The following is a 14,994-nucleotide window of genomic DNA, read 5'->3' as shown; positions in this document are numbered from 1 at the left end:
GCCTGTAATCCCAGCACTTTGGGAGGCTGAGGTGGGTGGATCACCTGAGGTGAGGAGTTCAAGACCAGCCTGGCCAACATGGTGAAACCCTGTCTCTACTAAAAATACAAAAATTAGCTGAGCGCAGTAGCACGCACCTGTAATACCAGCTACTCAGGAGGCTGAGGCAAGAGAATCACTTGAACTTGGGAGGCAGTGGTTGGAGTGAGCCCAGATTGTGCCACTGTACTCCAGCCTGGGCAACAGAGCAAGACTGTCTAAAAATTTTAAAAGCCTCAAGTTGAATCTGGATTGGAAGTAGTGGCAGTGGGGGTGAGTGGAAACTGAATTACATTTTAGGTTTCCTTTTAGTTTTCTCACTGATTTGTAGCTGAAAGAACAAAAACAAAGTGTTTTGTTTTTTTTTTTTCCCCAGGGATTCCTGGGTTCTGGGAACCCAGGATGGTGTTCTGGTTGCTGGTGTCCAAATGTGTCTGGGAGTCAGGCTGTCTAGGTGAGCCATTTCGGGGACCGCAAACACATCCCTTCAGGGACGCTGTGCTCTACCACCCCCTCTGGGCCCAGGGCCTCTCCCCTAGACCATGGGACCACTGGTTGGAACAGCAGAGGAGAACAGGGCCCTGGTGGAGGTGCAGTTAGTGGGTACTCTGTTCTACACTGAAATCTGAAATGGTCAAGCCATATCCTCAGTCAAGGGAATAAAATCACCTTAAAGGCCCAAAGTCTATCTTCATGAGTTCTAAGAGCACCAGGCTACTTGGGGGATTCTAGGGACTGGATCCCAAACTGGCCTTCCCGGGGCCCTCCACTTCCTATGTCTCTTTCTGTAGCACAATCTACACTTGCAGAAATTTCCTGCCAGTACCTGATTAGTTTCTGATAACTGTCATAATGAAGAAAAGGAAGAAAAAGGGGCCCATTTTCAGACTTCTGTAGGGCACAGACAGAGTAATCCATGTGCCTTTCTCCCTGGGCATCCGCAAACACAGGGCCGGTGATTCCTAGAAACAAGAGATTGCACAAGGTCAGGAGAGGGAGAGCAACATGTGGCTCAAAATGCCAGCCTGCCCCAACTCAAATCAACAGAATCCCCTTCCCCAACAGCCATTAAAAACCAGACACAGGGTTTCTGCCATTTCAGTGAATCTGAGACAGGGTCAATGGGGACCAGCAAAGGGAAGAAGATAGTTCAGAGATGGCATCCTGTTAGGGCTAAAGGGCCACATAGGGCAGGCAGATGTATTTTCTCAGGCCCACACTGGGGAAGCTCATCCAGCACTTAAAAAAAAAAAGTTTGTTTCCAGTTAATTTCACTTAAAACCTCAGATTTATGCTTCCCTTGAACAATCAGATGTGACAACATGTCAGCAGTTGTCTGGGGCCGAGGGACAGCTGCTTCCTCCAGTTCCTCCCATCTTCCTCCCCTGACCCCACCCACCCCACGCCTCCATGCTGCCAGGCCCTGGGGCACAAGTTTGCAATCTCTGTTCTCATGGCGGCCCCTTCCCTCCTGGTCCGGGTGCAGAGGCCTTGCAGGCCCTTTGCAGAGGCTTGGTGCAGAGTCTTTACAGGGCCTGCTGCTCTGTTGTTATTTCTTAGGATGTGCTTAACTCCACTCCTGAAGGAACGCATCTTGGAAGCACAGCTTCACTTGAAGCACAGCTCCTTCACACCCCAAACTAGTACATAGGCTCTGACAAAGGACTTATTGCTGATTTTGTCCCACAGGGGACAGGACACAAAATTACCACTGATAAAGCACCTAGTAAGTGCTGGGCACTGCAGGTGGTGTTGACTTCCCATGTCTAATCCTAATTAACCCTTCAGAAGGGGCACCATCATCTGCTCCCAACAAGCAAAGCTTGGAGGCATGAACTGCTCAAGTCTTCCTGCCAGGGCCAGGAAGAGGCACAGCTGGTACACAAACCCAGGCCTATCAGGCCCCAAGTGCCATGTTCTTTCCAGCATGCCACACTGCCTTTCTGCATACATATCCGTGGGCATCCTGAATGTGGGTATTGAGCCCCAGGTTTGCACGGGAAAGGCCAGAGCTCCTGCGACAACCAAGGCCGCTACTTTCAGTGTGCATTACTTTCACTGAGCCAAAGCCAGTGGGGTTGGGGAATTCTGCTCCCTAACTTGACCTCCTAGAAGAGGCCTTCCTTCTGGAATGGTGCAAAAGCCCTTCGGCACTGGCCATTGGAGTGGTTGCCACCATGTGGCAGAAATGAACACATGAAGCAGAGACAAATACTCCAGTTCTGCCAAGGCTAGTCCTGTAGCCCATAAGGGAACAGAAGCCAGTTTGGAAGGGGTGAGGAGGGCCCTTTGGTCATGAGTCCCTGAAAGGGGCCCACAGGCCCCAGAACCAAAGTGGGATGACTCAGGCTCTTAAAGGGTCTCACTGCTCTTCACAACCTCCCCTCATTCCAGCATGAAGAATTTTTAAAACCACAGGAAAGAGGAATTAATTGATCTGGCAGACGGGATTAAACTGAGAGCTGAAAGAAGGATCCCCCCCTTGTGACCTCTCCGTTTTTTAAGCAAATGCTTTAGAGTCTGAAAGGAAAGAAGAGAGAGAAGTTGGTGAATATTTCCACTTGCAAAAGGCATTAATAGGGTAAATGTGACCTGCTTCTATGAAAACTCCAAAGAGCAGGCCTTGGCTGCTGTCTTGAAATTTTCAGACAAATTTTAGGTAATAATTTACTGAGTGATAAGCCAAAGCAAGGATAAAAATAGTGACCATTTGGCGAGGCACAGTGGCTCACACCTATGATCCCGGCACTTTGAGACACCGAGGTGGGAGGATCCCTTGAGTCTAGGAGTTTAAGACCAACCTGGGTGACAGAACAAGACCCTGTCTCAAAAGAAAAAAAAAAAAACCTACTATTTAATGAGCACATACTATGTGCCAGGTGCATGTCATATTCTCATTACTCCTGTGTTACAGGATAGCAAAGAACATGAGCCCTGGAGAAGGCAGGCTTGATTTTGAATCCTGGCTCCACCATCTAATAACTTTGTGACCTTAGAAAAGGTACATAACCTCTGTAACCTCGGTTTACTCACCTGAATAATATAGATAGAAATAGTACCTGCCTTATGGGCTGTGTGAGGATTCAATTAGGTAATAGAAGCTCTTAGCACTTGGCCTAGTGTAAGGTAAGCCCTCCCTAAATGCCAGTTGTTATTATTTCTGCATGTGGTAGCAGGTGTTATCCCTATCTTACAAGTGAGAAAACTAGAACAAGAAAGATCAAAGCAGTTGGTCAGCTGAATGTGATTTGAAAGCAGTTCACTCCCCAACCTATACGCATCCCCACCAGGAAAGCAAGAATGAGACTACAACCCATCTTTGGAAGTCTGTGGTGCCAGGGCCCCCATCACAGAGGCTGCAGATGGGAAGTGACCCCAGGAGACAGGTCTCACAGTTCTGAATTTTATTCATGATGGACTCAGTTTGAATGGAACTGCGAGGGGGGGAGAATTCCCGGGGGAAAGGGGATAAGGTGCCCAGCAGCCTCCTCTCCTGGTCTGGGCAGGCTCTGGCCAGAAGGATGAGTGAACTGTGGGAGCTGGGAGGTGTTAACCTCAACTACGCTTACAGAAGGAAGACTGGAATCCCCACAAGAAAGATGAATTCTGGAGTTCAGAGTGAGGCAGGCCCTGAAAGAGGCCTTTAATTACATGCCCAAGATCTCAAAGCCCCCACCGACCGGAGCCGCAGGTCTGAGTGTAGAACACCCCCCAGCAGTAAGCCACCTACCCTGCACTGTGGTCCGACTGGAACCCTTCAGAGCGCTGACCAGCTGCCACCGTCCTGGAAGTCGCCTCCAGCCTTTACCACCTGCTTCACGGTCTCAGCATAGAACACGACGGCGTCGTGAAGGTAGGCAGAGTAAGGACTCACCTTCAATAAGACAAGCAAAGCAGGGTCTCAAGAGGTTCATGGCCTCTTGAGTCACCATCCAGCACTAAGTTAGGAGGAATCTCTGTTCCATTCGCCTGACAGTGGCATACAGCACTTTCTTCCCCCATCCCACAGAGCAGAGGGCCCAGCACATGCCTGCGCCTGCGCTGTGAAACCCAGACGTCGCAGTCTTCATTTTCTTTCTGAATGCTGCGTTTCCCAATTAGATCTTCTGATCCTTCAGGGACGCTCTTCAGGCCACAGGTGGGAGGGAGCATGGTTCCAGGGAAAGGGAGTACATGTTGGAACTAGACCAGCTCAGCTCCCTTCCGGCTGTGAGTCCCGGGGTAAGTTCCATAGCCTCTCTGAATCTCAGCTCACTCATTTATAAAATGAGGATAGGTCGGGTGTGTTGGCTCACGCCTGTAATCCCAGCACTTTGGGAGGCCAAGGCGGGCGGATCACGAGGTCAGGAGTTCGAGACCAGCCTGGCCAACATAGTGAACCCCCATCTTTACTAAAAATACAAAAATTAGCCGGGCGTGGTGGCAGGTGCCTGTAATCTCAGCTACTCAGGAGGCTGAGGCAGGAAAATCACTTGAACCTGGGAGGTGGAGGTTGCTGTAAGCCGAGATTGCACCACTGCACTCCAGCCTAGGCAACAGAGCAAGACTCCATCTCAAAAAAAAAAAAAAAAATGGGGATGAAACCGCTGTTGGGTTGAATGTAACAATAGTTAAATGAGGCATAATAGGTAAACTATCCATTGCAGTCCCTGACCCTTACTAGGTCTTCAGGACATGATGTTTTCTATTAAGCAGTCAAGGAAAATACAATACAAGTGCCTACTAAGTGCCAGGCACTGTTCTCCCAACAGTACTAGGTACAAAGCTGACACTTAGTAGATTGTTACTCAAATATTCTTTAACTGGTTATCTTGTCTTATATCAGCCCCCTCATTTCTAATCAAACTCCTTGTTGTCAGTGGCCCGTGGTCACCTTAGGGCTTCAGCTTGGCCCCACACTGGAAGTAGTTCCAGCTCTGGACAAAGGTCTCTCTTCAAAAAATTCTCTGTGAAAGCCAGACACTGCCTCATCACACACATACTGGGATTACCACAGGCGGACCCTCTCTCTCCTGACCATCTCCTCCCTTTTCCAGCCCATCTGCCGGCCCTGACCTGTCCTAGCTCCACATCTCTGACCACTCCATCCTGGGTCTAGGTCCTGGCATCCTCCTGGGGAAGGAAATTGACATGGTCTGGGTACCCATTAATATCTGTTCTGGGCCAGGCACAGTGGCTCACACTTGTCATTCTAGCACTTTGGGAGGCCAAGTCAGAAGGATTGCTTGAGCCCAAGAGTTCAAGAGCTGCCTCAGCAACACAGGGAAATCACATCTCTACAAAAAAAAATTTTTTTAATTATCAAGACATGATGGCATGTGTCTGTATTGCCAGCTACTTAGGAGGCTTAAGTGGGAGGATGGCTTGAGCCCAGGAAGTCGAGGATGTAGTGAGCATGATTGCACCACTGCACTCTAGCCTGGGTGACACAGCGAGACCTTCCCTCAAAAGAAGATGATATATGCTTTGCTTCTTCCATGGACAATGTTACTAAATACACAACACCACAGCCTAGGAGATAGATGCCATTATCAGTCCCATTTCACAGACGAAGAGACCTAGGTGTAGGGAGGTTAAGCAATTCACTACAAGGTCCTACAGTTAGCAAATAGCAGCAGTAGGATGGGGGCATAGGACTCTGCTCCAAACGCCTTTCACCGAGTAACCTCTGAGGTATAAATTCACAAGAGAGCATCAAACTGCTGTTTATTTTGGGCATGGAAGATGGGGAAGTGCATGTGTGTGTGCACCTGCATGTGTGTAAGGGGGGTAGGGAGAGATGAGGAGAAATAAGAGGGAGAAATGCAAAAGCCAAACACAAACATGATCAAAGAAGGGGACGAGGGAGCCTGAGCTGGAAGACCCGGCATCAGACCTGCTCCTCCCAGGAGATGGTGCTGCGGAAGGGCGGCCTCCTCAGTGTTTGGTAGACTTGTTTCCAAAAGCCTTTGTCTCCACGGCCTTTTCTGTAGGAGGTGAGGGCGATGAGAAGCACTGACCCATACACCTTTGGGAGGTGCATCATTTTCTGATTTGTCAGTACTTCCTTCCAAAAACGGTCCTAAAAAGTAATGAAATAAATGTTATTCGGTAGCAAATGCCTTGGCAAGGGCACTGCGTGTGACGCAGTGTTTAATTTGAACCACTACATTCTAATTCCTGGAAACACAGTGATTCCAGAAGGCCTGCAATACAAGGTCCACGTTCTCTAGCTGGCATATAAGCAGTGGAAGGACAGCCACAAATAAAAAGTAAAAATGTATCTGGTGCATACAGCTGCTAAGATGCAGAAAGCTTACCTACTAACAATGATTGCAAAAACTTAAAAAGCTTGAGACTACAGATTCTTGCTTTATTTTTATTTTTTTGCTTGTGGCATTAAATGTTTTATCATTATAATCTATATTACTATTATGTATATACCCACTCATTATATGTGTGTGTATACATATATATGACATCACACACTCACACACATATATATATGATGATATCATACCATAATGTTCTGCAGCTTGATTTTTTTCCACCTAAACCTATACTGGGAATACTTTCATAAAATAGATTTATGTTAGTCTTTCATGAAGCAGCATGAATTCAATTGTATAGACATTGGTGTATTCTTAGTTCTACCTTCTTTCTGCCACTACACACCAGTTGGAACTGGATGATCAAGGTGTGGGAGAAAGCCAACAGGAGAGTTGAAAAGTTTCCCTGCCAAAACTGAATGTGGTCCATCCTCTCCTCTCCTCATCTGCCTGAAGGCAGAGATGAGGGGAACAGTGAAGAGAAAGGGAGGTGGTCACAGTGGAAATCTAAGGTAAGAGAGTGTTCTGTAAAGTCTGGCATGCCTTTAGGATTCCAGCTCACCACCCAAAAAAATCTGAGATGCTTTTGTGGATCTGAAAGACTTCATGATAAAGAAGGAAAAATCTGGGACATTACTATATATCTCCCTTTATTTTCTTCTGTCCTATTTCAGCTTCTTGTGATATTTTTTTAAAAGCTTATTTTAGAAAGATAAAACTGCTAGAAAAATAACGCACCGTGTCCATAGGAAAAGGCAAGTGGCTTTTGTAGATGCCTGTTGTGTAAGATGCTTACAAGCACAGACACAATAGCCCTGTGAGGCAGATACTACGTGCATTATTTCCATGCGTCAGTGCACTTGATGAGAGGTAGAAAAGGAGCCCAGACCACCTGGGTTTGAATGCTAGCTCTCCCTCATACTAGTTGGATGGCCTTGGGCAAGTTTTGGCACCTCTCTGAACCTCAGTTTCCTCTTCTTTAAAATAAGGATGATAAAAGTGAGAGGTGACAACGTGCTAGCAGCCCTCACTGGCTCTTGGCGCCTTCTCCGCCTCGGCGTCCACTCTGGGGGTGCTTGAGGAGCCCTTCAGCCCGCCGCTGCACTGTGGGAGCCCGTCTCTGTGCTGGCCGGGGCCGGAGCCAGCTCCCTCTGCTTGGGGGGAGGTGTGAAGGGGGAGTCGCGGGCGGGAACCAGGACTGCTAGCCGTGCTCCTCGGCCAGCGCGAGTTCTGGGTGGGGGTGGGCCCCGCACTCGGAGCTCCTGCCGGCGCCGCCAGCCTCGGGCAGTGAGAGGCTTAGCACCTGGGCCAGCAGCTGTGGAGGGTTCACCAGGTCCCCCAGCACTGCTGGCCCGTCCGTGCCCCGCTCGAATTCTCACCGTGCCTCAGCTGCCTCCCCAAGGGGAACAGCTCGGGACCTGCAGCCGCCATGCCTGAATCCCCCCACCCCCAACAGGTGGGCTCCCGCGCTGCCCCAGCCCCAGCTCCCCCCTCCCCCAAGGGTGCCGCCCATCGACCACCCAAGGGCAGAGGAGGGCGGGTACGTGGCTCGGGACTGGCGGGCAGCTCTGCAGGCGTGATCCACTAGGCGAAGTCAGCTGGGCTCCTGAGTTGGGTGGGCACTTGGAGAAGTTTTATGTCTAGCTAAAGGATTGTAAATGCACCAATCAGCACTCTGTGTCTAGCTCAAGGTTTGCAAACGCACCAATCAGTGCTCTGTGTCTAGCTAATATAGTGGGGACTTGGAGAACTTTTATGTCTAGCTAAAGGATTGTAAATGCACCAATCAGCACTCTGTGTCTAGCTCAAAGTTTGTAAACGCACCAATCAGCACCCTGTCAAAATGGACCAATTCTCTCTCTGTAAAATGGACCAGTATGTTGGTCTTTCAAGCTCTTTAAAATGAGCTCTTTAAAATCAGTGCTCTGTAAAATGAGCCAATCAGCTCTCTGTAAAATGGACCAATCAGCAGGATGTGGGTAGGGTCGGATAAGGGAATAAAAGCAGGCTGCCCGAGCTAACAGCGGCAACCACTTGGCTTCCTTTACATGCTGTTGAGGCTTTGTTGTTTTGCTGTTTGCGCCAAATTTTGCTGTTGTTTGCTGGGTCCGTGTCGTTTTTATGAGGTGTAACACTCACCGCGAAGGTTTGCAGTTTCACTCCTGAAGTTGCCGAGACCACGGATTCACTGGGAGTGATGAACAGTTCTAGTTGCGCCACCTCTAAGAGCTGTAACACTCACTGCGAAGGTCTGTAACTTCACTCCAGAGGCCAGCGAGACCTAAAACCCGTCTGAAAGAACAAACAATTCCAGACACATTACCTTTAAGAACTGTAACACTCGTTGTGAGGGTCTGCAGCTTCACTCCTGAAGTCAGTGAGACCACAAACCCACCAGAAGGAAGAAACTCCAGACACATCTGAGCATGTGAATCCCAGCTACTTCGGAGCCTGAGATGGGAGAATTGCTTGAACCTGGGAGGTGGAGGTTACAGTGAGCCGAGATCGTGGGGGCAACAGAGGGAGACTGCGTCTCTAAGTTAATTAATTAATTAATACTCTGAGCTGAACCACGCTGGTATTTTTTTTGTCTTTCATAGGAGTGGGAAGGGTGGGGTGCATGCCTGTAATCCCAGCTCAAGGTTTGTAAACGCACCAATCAGCATCCTGTCAAAATGGACCAATTAGCTCTCTGTAAAATGGACCAGTATGTTGGTCTTTCAAGCTCTTTATTAGAGTTTCAACAGGGACACAGGGAGGTAGCTGTGGAAGAAAAACAAGTGAGAACCACTTGTGCCTTAGAGTCCTGTATTAGCATCACTGGGTGGAGTGGGTGCAGGTGACACCCTAGGCCAAGGGAGTGGAAAACCCTAAAGTCTCAAGGCTGGAGAGAGTTTAGTTTACTTGAGGAACAGAAAGGAGTCAGTTGCTAATTCATGCTACAAAGTTGAGCCTTATAAGCATCACCCCAAAAGTAATTGCTGTCATGTATTGACCAACTACTTGTCCAGACATGGTGCTAAGCACTTTACAGGCATAACCTTACTTAATCCTCCCCTTTCTTTGACATAGGTGGGATGGTTGTCTCCATTTTATAAAAAAGATACTTGAGACACAGAGAGGTTAAGGTACTTACCCAAGGAGGACACAGCTAAAATGTCAGAGACTGGATTCAAACCTAGGTCTGTCAGTCTGCAGAGCCCATGCTGTAAACAAATAGTGAAGTCCAGGACCCAGCCCACCTGGAAGATGCTTCTAGAACTTGCTATCATAACACTGTAGCATGTGGGGTTTTACTTTAGACCAAAAAAAAAAAACACACACACAATATTTTGTTAGTGATGTCAAGCAATAAAGGAAATTGCTTTCATATATTATTAATTTTGTACCTTGTTTCCATCTGCTTTTGTACCTTGTTTCCATCTGCTTTTACACTCATAGAAAAGCGAAGAGTGTTTTGGGTTTTTTTTTTTTTTTTTTCAAATCTGCTTGTCTCATTTTTCTCTCCAAATAAAAGCAACAGAAGACTTTTCTACTTAACCCTGGCAATTGATGATATCCTGCAAAGATGCACTTGAAGAAGGACTAGACTATTGTTGGTGTATCTCCTGCTGGCAGTGATGATAAAATGGGATTTGAGTTCATTCTCTACAACCCTCCACAATTCATCCACTCCATCCCAGGAGGAAGCCCCATAGTAGCCTTCAAACGTCCCAAAGTGTTTCCAGCCTAGGTACTGGAGACTTTTCTGGAGCACATCACCAGTGTCCTGCTTGGGTGGCACAAGTTTCACACAGGTGTCACACAGTTTTGTGGTTTGTCCAACAAAGTCAAACATGGGGATGTTCCACTCAGAGGCCAGCAAACCCATAACCTTGAAAATAACCCAAAGGATGTCTTTGTATAATTGAGTTTATGTACACGCAAACCCCAGTGTAAGACATCTGCATAAACCTCAGATTCTGTGAGTCTATGGGTCATACTGGGCCCTCGCTTTTGTAATGTTGATGACAACGTCGGCCTCAGAGAACAAAGATAATGAAAGCGAGCATTAATTGAGCACTTACTATGTGCCGAGCACTCTAAGAGCTTACATGTGTCATTTCAACTTTCACAACATTTCTAGGTATCATTACCCCCTTTTTAAGATAAAACAGGAAGCTAGAGATGTAAGTTACATAGCTAGCAAATAGTGGAGCATGGTTGGAAATCAGGTAATATGGTTCCACGGCCCACACTCATAGCTACTCATTCTCTCTTTCTTAATTTCTCCTTTATTCATTTTTCATTCATTTTAATTAGGGGCCTATCACATACAAAAAACTTTGGAGACCTTGCTCTTGAAGGAGCTCATGGTTTATTACAGGAAACAAGGCATATAAAAAATTGCTTTAAAGTTAAATATATTCTTTAAGATGTATAGATAATATGTAGGCATTTAGAGAAGTAAACAATTACTTTTGATTGGGGAATTAGGGATATGGAGGGCAGAGGTGAAGGGATAAAGAAAGGCTCCATGACATTTGATATTAACTCTTAGACAGGTAGCCCTTGAACAGATAGAAATGTGTCAGATGGAGAATTCCAGGAGAGAATGGGTCAAATTTAAATGTAAACTTAATTCTGCAGCTCTAACTAATGATAGTTCTGCAATATTGTTGAGAGTAAGACCTGTGCTGCTCCTTCCTGTTCACCTTTTGCATCAACACTTTTCAGGTGACATGATACCCAAGGACACCAACAAAGTTCATCCCAACCACCAAATAAATACAAGTCATTCATTTCCCTCATTTTCTTGCTGTAGGTAAGGTAGGCTGCCATACTTGATTCTGTCTCATTTACTTGCATTATCACTGATTAATTTATTAAACACACCAAAGAAAAGCCTACTCAGACAACTGATAGTTTTCTATTTAAAACCAAGCATTTGTTTCTTCTTCTTCTACTTTTTGTTTTTTTTTTTTTTTTTTTGAGACGGAGTCTTGCTCTGTCGCCCAGGCTGGAGTGCAGTGGCACAATCTCAGCTCACTGCATGCTCTGCCTCCGGGTTCACGCCATTCTTCTGCCTCAGCCTCCCGAGTAGCTGGGACTACAGGCGCCCGCCACCACGCCTGGCTAATTTTTTGTATTTTTTTTTTTTTTTTTTAGTAGAGACGGAGTTTCACCGTGTTAGCCAGGATGGTCTCAATCTCCTCATCTCGTGATCTGCCCGCTTCGGCCTCCCAAAGTGCTGGGATTACAGGCGTGAGCCACTGCACCTGGCTGCATTTGTTTCTTCTTAATTTTCCTAAGCCTTGTAGCTTAGGAACATGAGAGTGAACTATAAGAGTCTATACACAATAGCATCAAGTTCAGACAATCAACAAGAGGAGGAAGAGGTTAGGTGAATAAACAATTATTGATTTGAAAGGCTTTCTGGCCAGTTGTGGTGGCTAACGCCTGTAATCCCAGCACTTGAGGAGGCCAAGACTGGTGGATCACCTGAGGTCAGGAGTTCGAGACCAGCCTGGACAACATAGTGAAACCCTGTCTCTATTAAAAGCATGGTGGGACACTCCTGTAATCCCAGCTACTCGGGAGGCTGAGGTGGGAGAATCGCTTAAACTTGGGAGGCAGAGGCTGCAGTGAGCCAAGATCATGCCACTGCACTCCAGCCTGGACAACACAGCAATACTCTATCTCAAAAAAAGAAAGAAAGAAAGGCTTTCTTTAAAGAGAAAGTTAACTCTTCTAATTACATTGTCTAATTACATCTCAAAAATGATATTCAAGATCTACACAGTTATTGTTATAATAATGTGATCCTTGTCAGGAGATTACTCAAATCTGTACCATCATCTTGAAGGCCACCCCTTCCAATGGAAACTTAAAGTTTCCAGAGGCTATATATACTCTACCTCAGCTGCTTCTGGGCATGCTGGTCCAAACAGGGCAGAAATCTGTTCTCTCTGGACCTGGTTGTTGAAAATAGCAAGAGACTCCTTGGTGCTGCAGGCTGAGTTGGTGTAAGTGAACTCCCAGCTGAAATTTCCAAGGTCCACTACCTCTGAGTTGACCTTGTCCATGGCAATCTGGAGGCCTGCACCCAGTCTTTGCATGCTGAATGGATGGGAGATGTTCCAGGCGGCCTGGAAGCCTACAGTGAGTTTAGCAGCCCCAAGAAGTCACCAGCACACTGGCAAAGAGCATCAGAACTAGTGTTGGGTGGTCAGCATGGCATTCAATTCCTGAACAGAGTCCAGATTCAATTGGGGCCTCAAGACATGGTTTGAGAGCCATGGATGGCATGTAACACCTGTGTCACTGCAGAACTGTGAGAGGCTCAGCCTCCTGATTACTCATGCCAGGAACTTATATGACAGTGTAGAGTTCTCTGAGGATCACAGTTTGCTTTCTATTCAGTGCCATTAATTAACCAAAACTCTCCCTTCTCAGAGTCTGTCTTAATACCATCTAGAAGCAGCAGTCTTGCAGAAGGAGGCCAAGGCGGCTAGTCAGCAGGGCCGTGGTGATTGATCCAGTGACATCCCTGACAAACTTCACGTTCCTGGGCAAGTCACATGACCCCTCTGTCCCTCTCCACAGTAAAATAAGAACCACAGATATGACTCAAATGGAGTCAGATGGCCCAGGCTGGAATTCTGACTCCATCACATGTTAGTTGAGTGACCTAGAACATATTACTTCCCCTTTCTATGCCTTAATCTCCTGCTCTGTAAAACAGGGATAAAACTGTAATGAGGTCTTCCCCAAAGTGATATGGTAAAGATTAAAACAGATCATACAAGACTAGCCCTTGGCAAAATACCTGGGCAAAGAGAGCCAGTCCATCAGTGTTAGATTTGACAATGGTGTTGATGATGATGATGATCGCAGTAATAGTGATAATAATTATCATTTGCTGATTCTATCTTCTAGGAAATTTTTATGAAATAAGTAAGCTTATGGCTATAAGGTTTACTGAAAGGTTGGCACAGTCTATATCCCTCACCCAGGCCTTTAGGGCGCTTGAGATTGGTTATTGATGCATGAAATACTAACCCTCCCTCTACACAGTCAGGGCAAGGAGCTGGGGGCAGCTCTCAATTGTCTGAAATATCACAGGGATGACAGGACCCTTGGGAAGCCATTGCTACTCCCAAGTAAGATGGCCCAGCTATTAGCCAGGAAAATCCACATGAATATAAAGGGTTGAATTCCCACCTACTGTGGGCTTGCTTTCTGATTACTCTGGCAGGGAAGGGGCTGGCATCTCACGTTCATCTCAGGATTATGTGAGCACAGTTGACTTGCTGTGAGTCTCAAGGCTTGATCTAAGGACCACCTACATCAGTCTTTCCTGATGGTTAGAGATGAAGATTCCAGGGCTTCACTCCAGACCCTCTGAACCAGAATGTTTTGAGGTTGCTCTGGGAATCCATGTTTAACAGATCCTCATATATCCCTAAGTACACTAAAGTATGAGAACCCCTGGCAGTCTGAAGTGAGAAAAGGGAAAGAATAGCCAATAGCTATTCTCTACTTATCTTCCTTGAGTAGCAAGCCCCCAGGATGGAATTAAGGAGCCTTAGCTTTGGCCTATCTCAGAGGGCCATTTCTAAACCCATGGATTAGGGGAGTTGCTTTTCTCCAAACCAAATTCATCATAACTGCTTCTTCACTGACCTGCAGTTTCTCTCTGTCCTCTGCTAGGATAGCTTGGAGTCAATTTGCAAAATCATCTGAGTCCAAAAACTCAGTGGAACCATAAAGCAAAATCCCATGAATCTTTTTTGGCTCAGATGCTTACTAGTGTACATGATGTTGGACAAGTCAGTTAAATCTGTGCCTCAGTTTCCTGAATGTCAAAATGAGCAGAGTAACACTCCTCCTGGAAGGATGTTATAAAGATACTGTGAGATTGCATAATTACTTAGAATGGCGCCTAACATTTATTAGGAATCAATAAAGGAATTCTGTTAACAGATGTGTCATTGCACATGTCGTGATCTCAAAACTAGGACACTGGAAACAATATGTTATCTATGTGCTTTTCGTTCCCTCCCCCACCTTCCATATGTATACTTTCTTTGATTTGTATTCCCACACTGGGTAATTTCTGATTCTTTGTGTTTACAGATTGCCTTCGTCCTGAGAATCTTTGAGCCAGGTGACTGTCTGTCCTTTTTGGATCCTAACATCCAGCACAGTATTAGGCCTCTAGACATGCAAATTAATATTAATCATAACAAGTATAAGTATTTTGTATTCTTAAATGCTTACAAGTGAGCATGGTCAAAACCAGAAGAAAATACCGATGATGTTCAGTGTTGTTGTGAGTTTAAGAAACAGACATACACTGGCTGGTAGGAATGTTCATTAGTAGCAGTTCTTCAATATGCACCAAACCTTAGAGTGTGTGCATATTGGACTCAAAATTCTAAATTTGGGGGATTTATTACAAATAAATAAAATCATATGATCAGATTTAAACAGAGTGTTATTTCTAACAGTCAAAATTCAGGCACAAGCTTCATTGTCCAACAGAGAGACCAGGATAAATAACATGTAGTGAATTCATATGACTGAGTGGCATGCAATCACTAAAAATAATATTATATATATATAAATATATATATTTATATTATATAACATATATTTCTATATA

General features: G+C 45.9%; 1 protein-coding gene across 1 annotated transcript in view; it reads right to left on the bottom strand.

Annotated features, from left to right (window-relative positions):
- Positions 1-12,626, bottom strand: part of LOC116480544 (guanylate cyclase 2G-like) — a 46,585-nt gene extending 33,959 nt beyond the window's left edge. The window contains 7 exon segments of the mRNA XM_032172636.1: positions 866-1,001; positions 3,770-3,817; positions 3,820-3,913; positions 5,915-6,100; positions 9,889-10,221; positions 12,245-12,509; positions 12,511-12,626. Coding sequence (XP_032028527.1) covers positions 866-1,001; positions 3,770-3,817; positions 3,820-3,913; positions 5,915-6,100; positions 9,889-10,221; positions 12,245-12,509; positions 12,511-12,626 — 1,178 coding nt within the window.
- Between the last annotated feature and the right edge of the window lie 2,368 nt (positions 12,627-14,994).

Source organism: Hylobates moloch, unplaced genomic scaffold (genome assembly GCF_009828535.3).
Source record: "Hylobates moloch isolate HMO894 unplaced genomic scaffold, HMol_V3 SCAFFOLD_3, whole genome shotgun sequence".
NCBI classification, from domain to species: Eukaryota; Metazoa; Chordata; class Mammalia; order Primates; family Hylobatidae; genus Hylobates; species Hylobates moloch.
Note: the sequence above shows the minus strand (reverse complement) of the source record. Positions and strands in the feature narration are given on the sequence as shown.